The 20,029-nt window shown below is 45.1% G+C and overlaps 1 protein-coding gene across 1 annotated transcript in view; it reads right to left on the bottom strand.

Moving 5' to 3' along the window:
- Positions 1 to 9,876: 9,876 nt before the first annotated feature.
- Positions 9,877 to 20,029, bottom strand: part of KBTBD12 (kelch repeat and BTB domain containing 12) — a 69,933-nt gene continuing 59,780 nt past the window's right edge. Inside the window, exon 6 of the mRNA XM_075550272.1 lies at positions 9,877 to 11,448. Within this exon, the coding sequence (XP_075406387.1) occupies positions 11,267 to 11,448 (182 nt within the window). The 3' untranslated portion in view covers positions 9,877 to 11,266. The remainder of the gene's footprint in view (positions 11,449 to 20,029) is intronic.

Genomic DNA, 20,029 nt, shown 5'->3' with positions numbered 1-20,029 from the left:
GTACAAAGCCCAGCTTCAAACCTGATGAGGTGGGTGCGGTACCCCCAAATCTGGATGCCCATTTTTGCTGAGCAGAGCAACCACTTCCCACACTATGAATGGATACAAGAATACAATGACCCCAAACCAAAGAACACAGGCTTAACTTTGACAGGAAGACAATGGGAGAAATAAATACCACTAGTGGATGGCTTCATAGAGAAGCTTTTATTGGGTCTTAGTTGGGGTGATAAGAAATTGGCATTTAGGCATGGCTATTTTTAAAAGGGGGTTCTGATGTTTGGCTCTAGGAAAAGATACTGATCTCTGTTCAATATCTGGGGTGCCTGAATTTCTGGGATATCTCCACATGTCTTGGCATCTATATTCTACTGAATCCAGAAGGTTTCCAGAGCAGGGAATTGGTTTTCGAGGACTGGCTTTTCTGCTGTCTGTTGTTTCCTTCTTTCTTTCTTTCTTTCTTTCTTTCTTTCTTTCTTTCTTTCTTTCTTTCTTTCTTTCTTTCTTTCTTTTGTAGTTAGTTCAAGGATCGTTTCTTGGCCTTTAGAAGTGCTTTCCAGTCCAATCTTGTCTGTTGTTTCTTTTGACAGCCAGAATGGCCTCTGCCTGCTGGCTCCTGTCCTTCCATGCCTTGTAGAAGAGAGATGTGAAGCAAGCAAGGATGATCTTGGGCAAGGCTGGTGACAGCTGAAGCATTCTGGGATCCTCACCTGCAAATCGTCTCTATATCATAGCAAATGTGAACATGTCCTCATGAACCTAATCTGAAATAACCCTACAAGCATAGGAAACATCCATCCTTCATAAGTGGGGCAGGAAACCAGAGGCAGAGGTTAGGATTGAAAAGCCACGGCGAAGAAGAAGTCGATGACATCAGTTGTCCATGTGCTGGTTGATTCCATTCCTCTCTCCATTGAGACTGCTGTGAGCAAAAGTTACACAGAGCAGCCTGTTAGGTGCAGGGTCAGCCTGGACTCCTCCATCACCTGTCCAAGAGCACCACTTCAGAGAGAACCCGGAGGGTCCAGGTAGCAGTGCCGAGGGGCAGGGAGCTGTACAAGGGAGCACCTGCAGAGTGGGATGGTGGGGTGCAGCAGGCCCTGCAGGACAGCCATGGAGACTGGGTCTTCACACAACACCATGGTGCTGAACTGGGAGAAATTACCCAGAGCAGGCTGCAAAGCATTGAGCTCAGAGTCTCATGATGCCACAGGAAGCTAAGTTCAGGTGCACCAGGGTGATTGAGCCACTTTCTAGCAGACCTGGAAGGAAGGCATAACTTAAGCCAGCCCTGAATGCCCAACTCAAATCCAGGGACATAGCATGGTTTGGGCTGAGACACAAAGAGAGGTATGTTAAATCAGGGGCCAAACGCTTAGGCTGAGGGTCTCCAAGGGAGTCTGCGAGTATCTGAGCAGCTGAGGAGGTCAGGGAAGAAGACAATAGAGTCCAGGAGGAGATGCCAGAACTGATGCAGACTGAGGAACTGAGGGGTGAATTACACAAGGAGACAAGGACCTTGCCCCACACCCAACAGAGGGAGAGAGCCTTCTGGAGCTGACACCCTGCATTTGGAGTCTATCCACCTCAACGCTAAGACAATTAACGGGTTCCAACACATCGGGGCCTATACAACTGGGAGTAACCACACCCCTGCGTTTCCAAGACCGCCGATGTTCCCGATGGTGTCAAGTTCCCCATGGAGTGGCTGGTCAGTTGAAACTGCTGACCTCATGCCCAGTCAATCTCAAAAGCATGCATATTGTATGAGCGCACTATTACAAGGATAAACACCAGGACACAGGTTGGCATCTGCTCTCTAGTCTGGGAACCACTTCCTCTGGATTCCCAAGCAATGTTGTGGTACTCTGCCTAATGCTTATGAACCATGTCTCTCTTATTTATACATTTTTAAATGCATCTTTTCCAGAGGAGGCTCCCGTTCAATTTGGGTTCAATTTTTCAAGGACCAAGGAATGGAGAAGGACCAAATTGCTGCTGCCAAATGGCATTGTCCCATGGCCACCCCAAATTGAAAGATACTCCCTTAATGATGTTCAGTGAACTTCAGTGGATATCCAGGAATGAGGAGGGAGCTAGGTCTTGCTTCACATGTCCATGTCCACCACAATGGAAGATTCTGCCCGCTATTAAATTGCCATGTATGCATATTTGAGAAAAATTCCATTCTGTTGCTAGATTTGAGATTTTGCTATCTGGATTTGAGATTTTGCCTTTTGAGGTGTACAACATTGTTGCATACCCTAATGTCCTCCCAGACAACATTAAGAAGATTCTATTTGGAAACCCCACTAAGTGAACTAGACTTTACCTTAAACACAGGTGTTGTAGATTATAGGAATGGAAATACTCCTTTGTACCCACTATGGTGAGAAGGAGATGACTCCTCTCCCAAGCTATTTTGATTTCTATATAGGCACATGATGTGAGTTTTCTGTGTTTTCTTAGTTTCCCCTCTTTACTTTGCTGAGACAAGTGAGTTGGTAGCCTAAGCCACAATAGTCTTGAACATCTAGAGTTTTAATTTTTTTTATGGTAGCATGCTCACCTCAGCTCCTCTTGGTGGTGCATGTGGAGGTGGGACAAGAGATAGAAGAGAGTGCGAGTTTATTTCTAATCAAGGCTTATATACCAAGTTTTAATTTTTTAAGGCTGGTCGAATCTTCAGGCATGACTGTGTTTCATCTTCTGTATTGAGTTTCACGAAGTTTTTTAAAAGATATTTCTCTTGGAAACAATTGTTTGAACATAGTAACAAAGTTTGGCTTTCTTTTCTAATTGTGTATTCTATGGTGGTATTGTTGCCTGATTAAAGAGTCTTTTCAGATGTGACTCTTGATGGGAGGAGAAAGCCCATCTTTCTCCCGGACTGAGCCCTGGGGCTTTCCCCCTGCTCACCCCACATGGAGGCACAATGTCACTGCTCTGGAGCCAGGAGTCACCCAAACCGGGAGCGCAGGAGCGCAGTAGTTGAGCTCAGAATGTGGTGGAAACCTTTGGAGGGGAACGGTCTTGCTTTAAACTGCTCAATAGAGGGCTTTTGCAGCAGAAGTGCCCAATCATCACCTTCATCTGACCTTCATTAGGGCCCATGTCCTGCTTCTGAGCGATAGAACTGTAAGACCATACATTTCTCTTGTCCTGAACCACTCTATGTCAGCATGTAATATAGCAACAGGAGAAAGCCAACACATTGTCATGAGTTTCTTCTGGAGCGTGCTATGTTCAATGTTTCTTATTGTTCATCAGATAACAAAGATCTCAATAGTAGAACATGGATTATCTCTGGAAGTGAAAGAACGTCTTGAAAATTCTATTATAGATAATAATAATTTACGGATTATGAAGGGTTCATGAGGTAGGGGGGAGTGGGGAGGGAGGGGGAAAATGAGGAGCCGATATTAAGGGCTCAAGCAGAAGGCAAATGTTTTGAGAATGATGATGGCAACAAATGTACATATGTGCTTGGCACAATGTATGTATGTATGGATTGTGATAAGAATTGTACGAGCCCCCAATAAAATGATTGTTTTTAAAGAAAAAGAAAATTCTTTTACAGCACACCAACATTTCACAGCATCCATGAAATGACAACAAAATAAGTATTCCTGGATTTCCAAAATGCCTGGGCTATCGAAGCAACTATAGGTTGTTGTTCATCCTGCCCAAGTATTTTAGAATTAAAAAAATATTAAAATAGGAAAAAATTAAAATGCAAAAAAAAATCACATCATGTGTCTCTAAATCTGTTTAGGTTTATAAGTCATATGGCCAGCAGACCTCTTCCCTGACAGACCTTCTCCCAGAGGATGATGGCAAGTGGGGGACGTCCCACATAGATTTACAAACCTGGCCCCTCCAAGCCCCAGCCAGCCTGGAAAGTGAAGGCAAACTGCCAAGGGAAGGGAGCATGGGGCCAAGAGGCCAGGGCTCACAGCGCCTGGGGAGTGAGACTGCAGGGACTCAGTGCGGAGGAGGGTTGGGAGGAGGGCTGTACGTGGGGGCTTAGGGTTGGATAACAAAGCCAGGGCTTCAGATTCCTTCCCCACTGCTTCCCTCCCTTCCTCCAACTCCCCCTTCAACCGATATTTATGGAGTCCTCCTGTGTGTCAAGCAGGAGCCAGAGTGGGTTATTTGAGGTGGCCAAGCCCCATCCGTGCCCTCAAAGAGCTCGCAGATGGAAGGGCAATGGGTCCACACCCAGACACTTGTAGCACCAGGTGTGTAATGGGCCCATGGGCACATTCAGCAAGGAGTGGTCACAGGGACAAGCCTTGATGTGAGTGTTCTCTTCAGCGTTGTGGGGAAGGGGTGAGGGAGAGGTGGGGGATAGCAGTGGGGCGGGAAGCACGGGGCACAGGAAAGCACAGATTCCCAGACTTCACCTACAGTGGGAGCCTTGTGTATGGGGCCAGAGCTCTGTCTGGAGCGGCAGGTTCATGGACCCATGCAGCCACCAGAGGGCAGCGCCGCTCCATCGTGGCTCAGAGAGGTGCCCACCCACCCCTCACTCCCCACCCCTGCCCTGTCCCAAGGGAAAGATCTTTGCCACCTGCTTGCAGTCTGAGTGGGGGACGCAGAGTACTAACAACTTAAGGAAACCCTGCCCAGTCCCACATCATGCTCACAATGGTGATTATACGGAAGTCCATTGTCAAGGCCACCGTGTCCACCCTTTCCTTGAGCTTCGTCCTTTCTCATTCCCCTTCGACTTCACCAAGCATAATATCCCCTTCCAAGCACGGGCTCTCCTCAAAACAGGTCCAAAGTACCAGAGAGCACTCTCGCTATCCTCCTTCATGGTTTGTTCCATTTGTTTGTTGGCTTTGAATCTCACCCGTGTGCTGACAGAGCAGTGCAGTCAGCCTCAATGTAGTTTCTCCTGCGCTTGGAACCTCTCCAGCTAGTGTTTTGATCTGATGGGAAAGGAAACTAGAGGGGTTCACAGGGCTTGGAAGGCTGTGACCTATCTTTAATCTCCCTCCTCTCCCCCTTTTGTCTTTGTGATTCACACCGGATAAAATAAAATTTTGTAGGATGCAGAAGGTCTTTTCCCCAGGATGTCCCCCAAATATATGCCAACCTAAGACACTGCATGCAACACGTATTCAATGACTGTACACTCGATGGTCAGCTGCTTAGAGGTTATTCTCCCTGAGGATTATCAGCCATCTAGAACAATCAGACTCTGTAGTCTGTCCCCCCCTAAGTAGAGTCCACTTCCATCTGATAAGGATATTGGATTGTTTCCCTGAAGGAGAGCCCAGAGACAAGGTCAAGCCAACTCAAGGAGGACCAAGGTTAGGCTGCCATCTTGAATCCAGGGTCCACCCATCTTGTCACATATGTACCCTCAGTGCAGCCTCTTTTGATTGCATGTACACCCCTAGCTTGTACCCCTATGATTCATGTATGCCAATTGTACAACCCCTTCCCCTTATGATGTAACCAGGAGGGCTTTCGTATCCGAAAGTGTTTATATGTTGTCACTGGAAATAGATGCTCTCTCTCTCTGAACAGATCTGGCTACTGGGATCATGGCCATGAGCAGTTGCATGCTTTATAAAGTCTGGTGTCTATTTAATTTTACCCCTCAATCACACAACCGCCCCTTGGACCTGTTCGATTGTAGGGACTGGTACCCCACATAATTTTACCCTGTGTTGGGCACCAAGCTGCGTCAAGTCTGGCTAGCGCATCAGACCATGTGGGTCCCCATGGGCCTTGAGTTGTCCGCCGCGCTATTCATTCACCTTCCTACCCTTGGGCCAGTGTCTCCAAGGCTGGTGGGTCAGACTAAGCTCGTGGAGAGCTATAGGCAAGATTCTGTCTAACCTGAACTGGCCCTACTAGTGGAAGCCAGAGACGACTGCTCCATAGAGCTTTCACATCCCCTTATGTATATTCCTTTGAAATTATGGGGGTGGTAGATGATATGTAGGGGCAAGTCAATTCCAGGTCGCCCTACTTCCTGGGTTCTCAAGGAGGATGGGGAAGGGTCCAGGGAGCAAAGCTCTGTAAGGGGTATCCCTGAGTCTTCCGGAGGCGGGCTCAGGTTTTCAGAGGAACCACTCCAGCTTGATTTGGGAAGTCACACCACTGGAAAACAGTCCTTCTGCTCAACAGGACACTTCATAGTCAATTACCACAATTACAGCTTCTTATGCACTTGGCCTTCACACAGTGTCTCCTCACTGGTGGGTCAGGCTAACTGCACGGAGAACTCTATGTAAGATTCTGTCCAATGTGGAAGAGTCTATGATGCTAAGGAACTATGAAAACTTCGACTCTCTCTTCATTCTTGGCTGTTGCTGATGAGTAGACTATACATCACGGTGAACCCATGTGAGTAGAGCTGGGCTCCGTGGGGTTTTCAGTGGTAGCTCTTTTTTGAAATAGGCTTCAGTGTCTTCTGAGGTTTCTCTAGATATAGAACCTGCAACCTTTCAGGTAGCTCCGAGCACATTATCCAGGGACTCTTCTTCGAATTCATCTTAAGTGGTAAACATTTAGTATTTTAATTGACTATGTATTTTAATTATCAAATTGGTACATGTACATAAAAAAGCAAATAATTAAATGAGTCACCTCTTGCCCCACACTCACTCATCCCAGTCCTACTCCTCAGAGGTAGCCACTTGTAAGTTTTTAAGGTTTTTTTGTTTTTGTTTTCTTCTGGATGTTGCTAGTTGCCATTGAATCAGTTCTAATTCCTTATCTTTCCCATCTCTGTGTGCATGTCTATATACATGTATTGTTATAGGTACAGGTATGGATATAGGTATAGAGATTTGTTATGATATATATATATATACATATATGTGTGTGTACATATGTGTATATAAAGCCTTGTCTTTCTCCCATGGAGTGGCTGGCGGTTTTGACTAGAGATCTTTTAATTAAGAGGCCAAAGAATAACCACTATGCCACCGGATTCCTTTTATATTTATAGGCTTCATGTGTGAGTTTCATGTTAAAGCACAGTGGGGGTAATCCTGCAGACAAGGGGTCCTCATTCCAATTCATAAGCCTCTTTTGTGGTTTCACGGAGATCTTTAGGCTTTGGTTTGGACTGATGGGTCCTGCTCTTTCTGAGAGAGTCAGCCTGGTTCCTGGTAAACCACTGCTGCTCTCTGCTTGGGACGGCCCTGCATTGGACCTGCTGCGGAAGCCCACTGCTCCACTGGCCTGGGCTTGCCCAGGCTTCTGGACACAAACCCAGAGTCCCTGCAGGCTCCACTGCCATTCTTACGATAATCATCTCCAATGGGCTGGGGGGAACAGCCTTGCTTTTCTCGACATTCTCTGGGCTTCCGCCACTTCAGAGATAGGACCACCACTGACCCTCACCTGCCAACATGCTCCTGTCTCTGGCCTCTCTCTGACCCCTACGGTGGCTGTGCCACTATGGGGACACAATCCTGTAGGTGCAGGAGCCCCCTTTCTCACGGGACCGTCACATCGAATTGCATTATGAACAACCAAATGAAAGCAGGATTTTATTAGTTCAACTTTTACTCTATAAGTTAAAATAGGAAGCATTTTCTCATTAAGAAGCAATCCGAGAGAACAATAAGCTGTCTTGATGAACACAGAAACCAAAGCCAGGGCTCCGGTGGACAGCTGCAGCCTTATGTCGGCCTTGGCAGCCAAAGGATTTCCCTCTGATGCTTTGGGGCTCCGTTTCAGGCAATCCTGTTTCACAGAGATAAGAACTGGCAAATGGCGGGAGCTTTCTAAGAAGCCTCCATGCCACATCAGGACAGTGTCCGATTACAATGAAGAGGAGTGGCAAGGACACTCTGCTTCACAGCTGACTTTCCAGCAATATCCATGAACAGGAGGGCAGGTCTACTTGTTTTTCATTACAAATATGCAGGCCACACAGGAGTACCCAAAATAAGCACCAAACTAGGCAAGTCATCTATCATATCCAATCTTAAGACCAGACATTTGAGATGTTGAAGCATCTATTTGGATCCCGGGGCTTCCATACAAGTTTGAGAAATTAGTTACAAAGTCTTCAATCAGCCAGGCCAAGGCCCTCAACCTTCCCCTACCAACCCTAACACGCTTCAGTACCTCCAGTCTGACAATTCCCAGAAGAGAGTCCACATTAGACAGGAGTCAAGATTCCGAGAGGGCGCCAGTCTCACCCAGTACAAGCCTCGGGTGCCCCTGCTGTGCTGCTCCCAAGGGTCTGTCTCAGGGAGCCTGCACACACACACCTTAGCGCCCAGCAAAGCCCAGCACATTCATCAGTCCTGAGCTGCCCACTACTTCCCAGTATGCCAAGAGAGCCCAGCGGGTTCTGGGAAATTAAGAACTCTCTTAAACGGTATCACATCTTGCCCTACAATCTCAGAGACTCAATGACAGTACGAAGTTATATTTGAGGTATTTTGCTTTGGGAACAATGCTGATCACAATGATAAAGATCATAATAATGACCACAATGGCAGTTAAGTGATGTTTCCTATCTTATCATTTAATGGGTTTTTTGCTTAGAACTCTCTCTTTCAGTCCTCACACCAACCCTATAAAGTATGTAGACTTTTTCTTCAGATTTTGCTATGAGGAAAGTAAGACTTTAGAAAGCTGTCTTGTCTAAGAAAACATTGTTAGTAGAGTAGCAGAACTGCAACTTGAACCAGATCTTGAAACCACCCTATTTAAAAGATGTATCGGGGTACACTGGCCAGGCCTCTTTGGCTGAGAAAACTGGGGCAGCATCTAGAATGCTCAAGTAGTTTAAGGACAGTACCGGTGTTCTTTTCAGAAGACCTCATAAGCGGAAATCCTACGGTGCTCTTCTCTGCCATGATGTCCAGCAACTGACAAAGTTCCTCGGGTGGAATGGTTCTCTTTGCAGTAAGCAGCTCCTCGTCCCCATTCATGACCCCACTGTTGGGGAAATAATTGTATCTGCTTATTTTGATTCTAGGTCTTTAACCTAGACACAGTTAAAGACCAAGACCTCTGGCTTAGCAACACCGCCCCACACAGACCACCCGCAGGCGCATCCTGTGCAAGTACCTGGAACACTTGGGGAACAACTCCGAGGAGACTGGTGTGGCTTCTGCTCTCCCTGAGTTTAGCCTATTTGGAGATGGCACACTAGGACAATGACCTTGGCTCACTCGGGTCTTATGGCCTTGGCTCCAGGGAACAGAAGCAGATTCCCAAGTGGTTCAATTGTCCATTGGACCCGCTTCTGCTGCTTGCACTAGCAGCTGAGACCTGGGACATGGGCTTGAGGATGCCCAGGGTCACATTTACCTGTTCACCAAAGAGCTATCTTGATAAAGAGTATGTCTCTTCCTGGAAAAATCTAGAGCCTTTCTGGCTACTTAGACTTTTTAAAAATGGAGTCCCTGGGCGGCACAAATAGCTAAGTGCTTGCTGCTAATCATAAAGGTTAATAGTTTGACTCTATGCTGAGTGGCCTCGGAAGGAAAGCCTGGCCATCTGCTTCTACAAGGTAATCGCCATAGAAACCCAGCGGAACGCAACTCTTCTCTGACACACCTCAGCACCATGAGGAGGAGTCAGCTTGACAGAATATGGTTTGGTGATGCTTATAGGACAGTGGTTCTCTACCTTCCTCACGCCGTGACCCTTTAATACAGTTTCTCATGTTGTGGTGTCTCCCCACCATAAAATTACTTTAGTTTCTACTTCATAACTGTCATTTTGCTACTGTTATGAATTGTCATGTAAATATCTGATAAGCAGGATGTATTTTAATTGTTACAAATGGAACACAATTAAAACACAGTGATTAATCACAAAAACAACATGTAATTCTATATTGTGAAATATTTATTTCTAATGACAAATAAGTGAAATGTTGTCTTGAAGCATGGTGTAGCATGGGTAACAGTCTTCATGCGGGGTACTCATACCTGAATGTGGGCGGACCCACCTGAAGACGGAGAGAGGAGTGGTGTCTCGGGTATTATCGGAAATATGTGTTTTCCGATGGTCTTAGGCGACCCCTGTGAAAGGGTCAGCTGATCCCCAAAGAGGTTGCGACCCACAGGTTGAGAACCACTGTTATAAGAGAACCTGATGCAATGTGAACCTTTTTTTTTTGGAAAATGTTCAGAAGAACAGTAACCAAAATACACTGAATTTACTGTGCTTCCAGAAGTACAGGTGGTAAGTAAACTGGATGGATTTCTCATGTGTTATTTAAATGTATCCCCTCAAACAGATCCAGGCTGTTTCCTAGTTGTGCTGTTTTGGGCTGAAGATAATTCCACTGCTGCCTTCTGTCAGTGGAGAAGATAACACCAGGGCTGTACAAGAAGGCAGCAGGTAGCCCATATAACTTTGCTGCCTCTTCTCCACTGCCAAGAAGGGACAGCCTGCAGAAAAGAGTGACAGCTCAAGGAAAGGCAGTCTGGGTAAGCCCAGTCCAAGCATCCCAGAGTGGGTAGAACTGTAGAATCCTTTATCTTGGTTCTGTGGCATGGGCTCAGCTCAGGGTTAAATTGCTCTGCTCACTTTGGTTTGGCTGAAGCACCACAGCTGCTGTGGACTTGTAGTCCACTGCTAGCCACACTGCTGATTGAATGTTGCACAGTGGAAGGATATTCTGCGTAAAAATAAGCAATATTTAAAAGGCTAAAGCCAGAAGAGAATACAAACAGAAGTCTACTTTCCTTTAACATCATTATTTTATAGTAATGTCTTTGCTCAAAAACCAGATTCAAATTATTCAGTCCTCCAGCTGTTTGATCTTTGGCTACTACCTCTTTTTCTGGTCTTAGTAGTAAACTCTATCCCTAAGCAACCTGGCTGGTTTGGATACGCCAAGTAGTCATGGAACTTTCCCGTCTTAGGCCTTTGCTCAACTGTTTCAAGGACCTTATCGTTAGCTGTACCATGGTAGCGCTATTCCTGTCCTTTGTGGCCCTGATACAAGGCCTCCTTCTTGGCAATACTGTCCTTGAATCTACCAGCAGGGCGATATTCGTCTATCTCCTTCCACTCCTATGGCATTTACACTGTCTTCCTCTCTTAATTAGCATCACATTATGTCTTACAGTGTCCTATCTACTTTATCAATTTGAGGGGTCCTTGGGGAGGGATGCTGCCATTCTTGTTCATGGTGTCCAGGACACTCTGCTTTGTGCATGGGCAACTAGGCATGCAATCCTCATTTCCAGCATGACTGATAGTGCCTGTGGGCTCTCTCCATGCCAAGAGCCTTGTTTACAGACACAACAGCCACATTGTATCAGTGCTTATTGTCTTCTTCTACCAAGTCTGAAGGTGGAGGGATGAGGTCTCGGGGATTCATCCTGGCCACCAGACAGACATCATAGCTATCATGCATGAGGACATTAATGGCTACAACATTCCACTGGTTTTCCCATGGGTCTAGCTCCAATATTTCTTTGGAGATAATCTCATGGCGATCTGGAAAACAGAAAAAAAGAGAGAGACACAAAATACCATGAGGTTTTAAATCCAAAGGTCATCATCACTGTATTGAATAATTTCTTCAAAAGGCATTATGGAAGGGAGTCAAGATGGCATCCAGGTAGAATTACCTACCTGGCACTCCTGTTGTCAGACTATAAAATTAAGAGCTATGGAGATTAATACTGGGAGACTGGTACTAAAAATAGATTCAGTGTACTGGGGTCTGGTTCAGACTGCCCCCTGCGATTTTCACTCATGAAGTGAGTCAAGAACTTGTTGAAGTGCTCCAAGTTCACTGTATTTTCCCATGGGCTCCACTAACCCCTCACCAGATCCAACAGGACAGTGTCCACTACCCCATCCTGCACCCAAGAACCAAGTCTTGCAGGGAGCAATAATTTCCCCAGGATACTGTCTAAAAGTAGTCAGAACCCCAGGTTCATGGAGAACCTCCGAGAACTAGCCACAAGATCTCACACCGAGAACTTTTCCTCTCTGCTGTCTTCCCTACTCCTGCAGTCTTGGGCTTTGCAGCTCCCCTACCCAGCCAGGAATGGAGTGACCACATCAGCCATCCCCTCTTCCCAGTTCCACAACTTCAAGTGTGGGTAACCTTAGATAATTAGACACTAATTTGCAGCAATTAAAGAGCTGCTGGGATATTTACCCAGTTCCCCAGAGCATAATCTGCAATGTTGTGCAGCACAGGAATGACAAAGGACTGCAGCCAGGGGAGGATTCAGGTCCAGTCAGCCTCAAACCCACTCTGATACTCTGGTGCCCCCTTCCCTGGGGGACAGCATGGCACTGTCCTGATACCAGGCCACCCCTATAAGCCTATTATAAAAAGGGAAAGAAAAAATAAAATTTAAGCACTTTCAATTCTAGGCTGTGTTCCTTTGTGTACTTTGAATGGAAGCCACTAGAACTCTATCCACTAGAATAGCATTAACATAACAAGGCAGCCAGAACTCCACACCCCAGAGCACAACCTAGACTTTCAACATAACAAATCAAGAAAAGCCAACAGGTTCTAATAGCCACAGCAAAAGCCAAAAACTGGCTCTACCAGTTTTGGGCTCCACAGAGAGTTTTTAAAAGGTTGGAAAGTGTGGCCAGACAGTACAGACAATGCCTGCACCTGTACTGCTGGCCTGTCCAAACCTGGTCCATACACAACAGCCCGACCCACCACAATAGTAGGCCACAGGTGGTCCCAGAATCCACACTTATCAGTCACACAGAGAAAGAGCTCAGGGCCACTCGGTCTCCCAGGAACATAGCACCCAGTTCTTTCAAAAAGACATGCAGACAACAACATACTTCAACACCCTCAATGAGAAAACAAGAAAAACAAAATGCAACAGTGGAAGAAATCCTAAACTAAAGATGCTCATAGAAGAAACAGACATTAATCTGCGACAAAAAGAAATCTTCAGAATGCTGCTTTGAGTAATACAGGATATGAAGGAAGCGACACAGAATAAGGATACAGCCATAGAGAAGATAAATCCGTGATAGAGGGGATGAATTCCACGCACCAATAGGAATTACAGGAATCAATGGGTGAGGTAATAGAAACAAAACACAACATCACAGACCTTGCCAACAGACTAGAAGAGGCAGAGAATCATACCAGCAATCTTGAGAAAAATCAGACAGTTTCAACAAATGGGAAACAAGATAATCAAAGAGGTGGAAGAAAACCTGAGAACAGTGACAAATGCTATGAATAGGAACAATATTTGAATAATTGGTCTACTAAATCAAGACACAATGAAGAAGTTAACCTAAATTAGCGAGGGAATTCCTGGAGGCAAATTTCCCAACCTTAATGAATGAGAATTAGTCATTCATACAGGAAGCAGAGAGGACACTAATTAAATTAAACCCCAGGAAGAACCTACCAAGACACAGAACAGTTCAATTATCCAACTTTAAGGAAAAAGAGAAAACTTTAAGATCAGCAAGAGAAAAAAACCCAATCACATACAATATCCTCAGGTAAGAATATGCTCAGACCTATCAGCAGATACCATGAGGAGGCGGAGAAAGTGGAATAACATCTTCCAAACATTGAAAGAAAAAGACGCCAACCTGAGAATCCTCTCCCCTGCCAAATTATCTATTAAGAAAGACGGTCGAGTAAGAGTCTTCCCAAACAAGGAAAAACTCAAAGAATATACCCTAAGACACCCAACCCTGAGGAAAATCCTTTCTGACTCACAGGGGTCAGAAGATCAACATCCACCAAGCACAAGCAGGAGACTGCCATACAGCGCAACTCCATCCAGAAGTCTACACGCTGAAAACAATTACCAAGACAACATTGCTTCAGACGGAAAAGAAGGCAAGACTGAATCCCAACTGCCCCCCCACTCGACCCCCTTAAGGAAAGTATTGTTTGTCTCCACAGGAAAGGGAGAGAGGGAACAGAACCCATCCAGAGCACCAACATACTGGCATGGAGCAGCAAACTAACAGAGAGGATGGTGGGGCGAGGCCCAAGCTGAGCTGTGTTGATCCCCTCCCCAGAAGAATGTAATACAGAGGACAGCACTGAAGATACAGCCAGGGGAGAGTCGCAGGTCTGTCCAGACCACACGGGTGCAAAATAAGAGGAAAAGAGAGAAGGTGGACCACATGGCACACCAATTCCTGGAGGCAACATCCCAGCTTGGAGCAGCCAATGGACAGAGAGGACTGTAGATCTGGCCCCACCACTAGACATGACGTTCCCTCACTGACCCATAGCACCACAGGGGAGAGCACTGGAGACATTGTGTGTAAAATGTGCCTGATCTACCTCGTGCACAGCAGAGTGAAATGCCAAGGGGGTGCAACAAGGCAGCAAGGGGAGCTAAGTAACCAAGTCCCAGAAGAATCCTGAAAATAGACTTCTGAGTCAGGAGCTAGGGCTTAACTGGAAAACACTCATAAGGGTCAGCAGACAGACATGGAACTATTTATTGGATTTTTTTGTTTTCTTTCACCCTGTGTCTTTCTAAAAAAGATATACAGGACAAACAATGTCAAGGAGAAAACAATGGGATAAGAGGTCCCAGGGGTCATGGAAGAGGATGGGGTGGGAAGGGTGAGCATGGAGCCAACGAACTCAGGGATAAGGAACAATAGATCTAAAAATGATGGTGAGGAGTCCTGGTGGTGTTTGATCAAGTGTAATGTATCCAAGAGGAATTACTAAGACCTAAATGCAGGGCAAGCATGCTAGTGAGACAGGAAAAAGGTGAAAGACAATCAAGGAAAGAAGTGGGGAACAGAAGCTATTTATGGAGGTATAGCTATAGGCATGTATACATATAAATATATTAATTTATAATGAAAGGGATAGAGGCCAATGTGCATATATTTATATGAGAAGTATTAAGATAGCAGACAGATTTTGAGCCTCTACTCAAGGCCTCCCTAAACACAAGAACACTTTGTTCTAATAACCTGGCACTCTTTGATATTCACTTTCTCAATACGATCACTGAAGACAAAATGGGTGCATAAGCAAATGGGGTAAAAAACGTGGATAGTGTCTACCTATCAAAAGATACAAGGTCTGGGGTCTTAAAGGCTTGAAGTTAAACAAGCAGCCATCTAGTAATGAAGCAAATAAGCCCCCATGGAAGAAGCACACCAGCCTGTGTGATCATGAGTTGTTGACTCAACCTGGTATCAAAAGAGCCAAAACAAACAATTTATATCAATGTATAAGACAGGGGTTGGAGTGGAGACCCAAAGCCCATCTGTGGAAAGCTGGATATCCCCACAAAGCACTGTGGGTATAAGGTGGTATCTCAATGTGGTTTTCATTTACATCCCCTGGATGGTTAGTGATTGTGAACTGTTTTTTTTTTTTCATGCGTTTGTTAGCCATTTGTACATCATTTTTGGTGAACTCTCTGCTCATGTCTTTTTCCCACTTCCTAACTGGGTCACTGACAAAAGCAGACTTAGTACAGGAAGAGAGATACAGTCATTTTGGGCAATCCAGCAGAGAAGGACAGTAAAGATAAATACCCTGATTCTACTCTCCTTTCACTTATCAATTTCATGTTTTTATCCTCCACTGAGTAAATTCAACGAGAAGTCAAAGAGGAAGCAAACTCAGGAATGCGGCTCACACATGTCTGCCCCGAAGGGCACAAACACACAAGGCAGGGAAAGAATGGATGTGGACGGTAAAATGGATGCTCTCCAGCCTACACGCCCATTTTACAATTTTATGTTAATAAAAGGAGAAAACATTTGTAAGTGTGCCCAGACCGTTCCTGATAGATGAAAGTCAAGTTTTGAAACAGTTCATGTGTGTCTGTAAGGAGTATATTTCCTGTGGTTGGTGGGTGTAGTGCTCCATACATGGTCATTAGGTCATGCTCCCCACTCTTCTACATACTTACTGATTTTTGTAGAGTTCGTGTGTGGATTCTTCAGAAAATTGTGTTAAACTAACACATTAGGATTATGGATTTATTGTTACCAAGGACTCAAGTAGAAAGAAATTATTTTGGAAATGTTGATGGTAACATATGTACAAGTGTACTGAATACTATTGAATGATGGATTGTTATAAGATTTGTAAGAGCCCCCAATAAAATGATTAATTAAAAAAGATTAAGGATTTAAATTTGTCCCCCTTTAGTTATGCCCATTTTTACATACATGCTTTAAATTAGTGTTATTAGGTACATATGATTGAAAAATTATATCCTCCTGATACAGCAAATGAAGTGGCTCTCTTACTAGTAAGATATAAATACAACTACATCAGGATTATTTTGGTTAATATTTTAAGTAGCACAAAGTACTATTAAAAAATTGTGGTCATGGGGCATTAATCCACCCAAGGGGAGGGTATTGTTTATATCTCCACAGGGAAAGTGGGACCAGACTTCAACCCAGTGTCGCAAGGTGTGAATGCAATATCCCGGCGTGGAGGAGGGAACCGGTGGAGAGGTCTGGGAGGCTGGCCCCAGCACCATAAATTAAGTGGATTCCTGCCCCTCCCCGAAAAGAATTTGTTCCAAAGGACGACATTGACTCTGCAGCTATGGGAGATGGACATATTTGATCAGAGCACACGGGAGCAGATGAAGGGGCAGGAGGAGAGAGTGGAGGACAGTCTGGCCCACCAGGCCGTGATGATGATGTTCCTGAGTAGAGCAGCCAGTCCACAGAGACAACAACATGGCTGGCCCCACTATGAGACATGATGCCCCTCAGTGACTAAGGGCGATACAGGGGACAGCACCGGAGACACAGTGTGGGAATTGCACCTGACTTGATCCCACCACACCGAGGCAAATCACTGGGGGAGTGCAGCGGAACAGCAAGGGAATGGAGTGGCAAGGTCCCCAGGGAATGCTGAAAGTGGACTTTGGGGCCAGGGCGTGGTGCCCCAACAGAATGGACTGGAAAACGCTCCTAAGGGCCAGCAAACGATCCCTGAACTAACTACAAGCTTTTCTCTTGTGAACTGTTTTGTTCTGTTCTTTGTCAGTGGTTTGTTTTTGTTGTTTTGTTGTCTGGTTGTATACTGTTGCTTTGTTTTCCTCTGTCTAGTTTTCGTGCATGTTAGTGACTTCACAGGTCTGTCTGAATAGGACAGGCTGGATGAACTATCTGGAGGAAAAACAACAGGACCAACAGTTCTGGGGGGATTTGGGGTGGGGGGGTAGGGGGGGTAAGGAAGTGGTGTTAACAAACCCAGGGACAAGGGAAAAACATGGGACCCCAAATGGTAGAGAAGGGGGAGTGGCAGGCCTGGTGGGAAATGATCAAGGGTAAGGTTGCTTAGAGAAGAGGTATACTCTAGCCCAGGTGGCGATGAAGCATGGTAGTAGGGCAGGAGGAAAGTCAAGGGAGATGGAGGAAAGAGCTAGGAGTCAAAGGGCATTCATAGAGGTCTAGACAAAGACATGTACATGCAAATATATATAGGAGGATGGGGAAATAGATCTATGTGTCTATATTTATAGGTCAAGTATTAAGGTGGCGGAAGGACCTTGGGCCTCTACTCAAACACTCCCTCAATGCATGAATACCTTCTTTTATTAAATTGGAACTCTATGATGCTCACTCTCCCGACACAACGGCTGGAGCCAAAGTGGTGAACAAGTAAATGTGGTGAAGAAAGCTGATGGTGCCCGGCTATCAAAAGAGATAGTGACTGGGGTCTTAAAGGCTTGAAGATAAACAAGCGGCCATCTAGCTCAGAAGCAACAAAGTCCACATGGAAGAACACACCAGCCTGTGTGATCGAGTAGTCCCAAAGGGATCAGTTACCAGGCATCAAAGAACAAAAAATCATATCATTGACTGCACACCTCCATGATAGGATCGCTGAAGACAAATGTGTGCATAAGCAAATGTGGTGAAGAAAGCTGATGGTGCCCGGCTATCAAAAGAGATAGTGTCTGGGGTCTTAAAGGCTTGAAGGTGAACAAGCGGCCATCTAGCTCAGAAGCAAATAAGCCCACATGGAAGAAGCACACCGGCCAGTGCGATCACGAGGTGCCCAAGGGACCAGGTATAAGGCATCATGCAAAAAAAAAAAAGATATAAGTGTGTGTATGTATGTGTATATGTATATATGTATGTGTATATATGTATATATATATATCATATTAAATGAAGGGGGAAGTGCAGAGTGGAGACCCAAGACCCAAGTGTCGACCAATGGAGATCCCCTCATAGAGGGGTTTAGGAGAGGAGATGGGTTAATTAGGGTGTGAGGTAGTATCGATGAAGAACACAGCTTTCCCCCAGATCCTGGATGCTTCCTCCCCCCAACTACCATGATCCGAATTCTACCTTGCAGGGCTGGATAGGACAGAGGCTGTATACTGGTACATATGAGGATTGGAGGTACAGGGAATCCAGGGTGGATGATACCTTCAGGACCAAGGGTGTGAGGGACGATGCTGGGAGAGTGAAGGGTGAGTGGGTTGGAAAGGGGGAACTGATTACAAGGATCCACATGTGACCTCTTCCCTGGGAGAGGGACAGCAGAGAAGGGGGGAAGGGAGACTCTGGATAGGGCAAGATACGACAAAATAACGATGTATAAATTACCAAGGGCATATGAGGGAGGGGGAATGGGGAGGGAGGGGGGAAAAAAAAGAGGACCTGATGCAAGGGGCTTAAGTGGAGAGCAAATGCCTTGAGAATGATTGGGGCAGGGAATGTATGGATGTGCTTTATACAATTGAGGTATGTATATGTATGGATTGTGGTAAGAGTTGTATGAGTCCCTAATAAAATGTAAAAGAAGAAAAGAGAAAAAAAATGATTAGGGCAAAGACTGTACAGATGTGCTTTATACAATTGATGTATGTATATGTATGAACTGTGAAAAGAATTGTATCAACCCCAATAAGTTGTTAAAATAAATTTTAAAAAATACAAAAAAAATTGTAACATTTGCCTTTCCCCTAAAATACTTGGTCTGTTTACATGAAATGCAAAAACTGATTTATTTTGGCTTAAATCTCAAAAAAACAAAACTAGAAAACCACACACCTGACTGCCATCAAGTTAATATTGACTCATAGTGAATAGACCATCTTGTTTTGTGATTTGCCTGTGTCACCTTCTTTCCTTTCTTTTTTCTTGTATGGCTGCCTTTGGGATTGAAGTTTTTTATTGTTCCACCTTTTTCCCTCTACTGATCCAGAACGCACACAACTAATTTTCATTCCTTTGGTGGTTGTGAAAGTGATTTTGTGTCCACTTGGCTGGGCCAGGATCCTCAGTGGTGTGACAGTTAGAGCTCTTTTTTTTTTTCTGGTATTCTCTGTTTTATTCTAGATCCAAGTCACATTACATGTTAAGCCAGGTTAACTAGAGAAACAAATCCAGTGAGTGACACTCATGTGTGTATAAAAAGAGCTTTTATCAACAAATAATTATATATGAAAAGTATCCCATCCAGACCAATTCATCTATAAATCTTTTTTGTTTGTTTTTTAAATATAACCTGTATTTAACTGCTTTGATTTTCTTTTTTAATTTATTTTTTATTAACATTTTATTAGGGACTCATACAATTCTTATCACAGTCCATATATACATCAATTGTAGAAAGCACATCTGTACATGCTTTGCCCTAATCATTTTCAAAGTATTTGCTCTCCACTTAAGCCATTTGCATCAAGTCCTCTTTTTTCCCCTCCCTCCCCGCTCCCCCCTCAAGACCTCTTCTATAAGGTGCAGGTCACAGCCTGACGATGTCTCTTTGGGTGTGTGGCCTATTACATATCGATATATAGACACTGTAGCGCACTGACTCCTTCTTCTTCCTACTGACCTGGATCCTGCATCTTGGTCCTGGGACTTGGGGCCAGCACCCTATCATGTGGCCTGCTGACCCTAGGAGCTGTCAGTGGCCTGACATGCTGCCTGCCTTGGATGCAGTTGATTTTGCCTCTACTGGCTGGTGGTCTTCCCACCTCCTGTTCTGTCTGCTTGCCTTCTGGTTCACCTTCCAGCTTTCTGGTCCCCCATGCGAGCAGCTGAGTGAACCAAAGGGAATCTGACCCACAGACTCAAGCTGGACAGGGTCTGC

Source organism: Tenrec ecaudatus, chromosome 5 (genome assembly GCF_050624435.1).
Source record: "Tenrec ecaudatus isolate mTenEca1 chromosome 5, mTenEca1.hap1, whole genome shotgun sequence".
Classification (NCBI taxonomy): domain Eukaryota; kingdom Metazoa; phylum Chordata; class Mammalia; order Afrosoricida; family Tenrecidae; genus Tenrec; species Tenrec ecaudatus.
The sequence above is the reverse complement of the archived record's forward strand: the minus strand, read 5'-3'. Positions and strand labels throughout refer to the sequence as shown.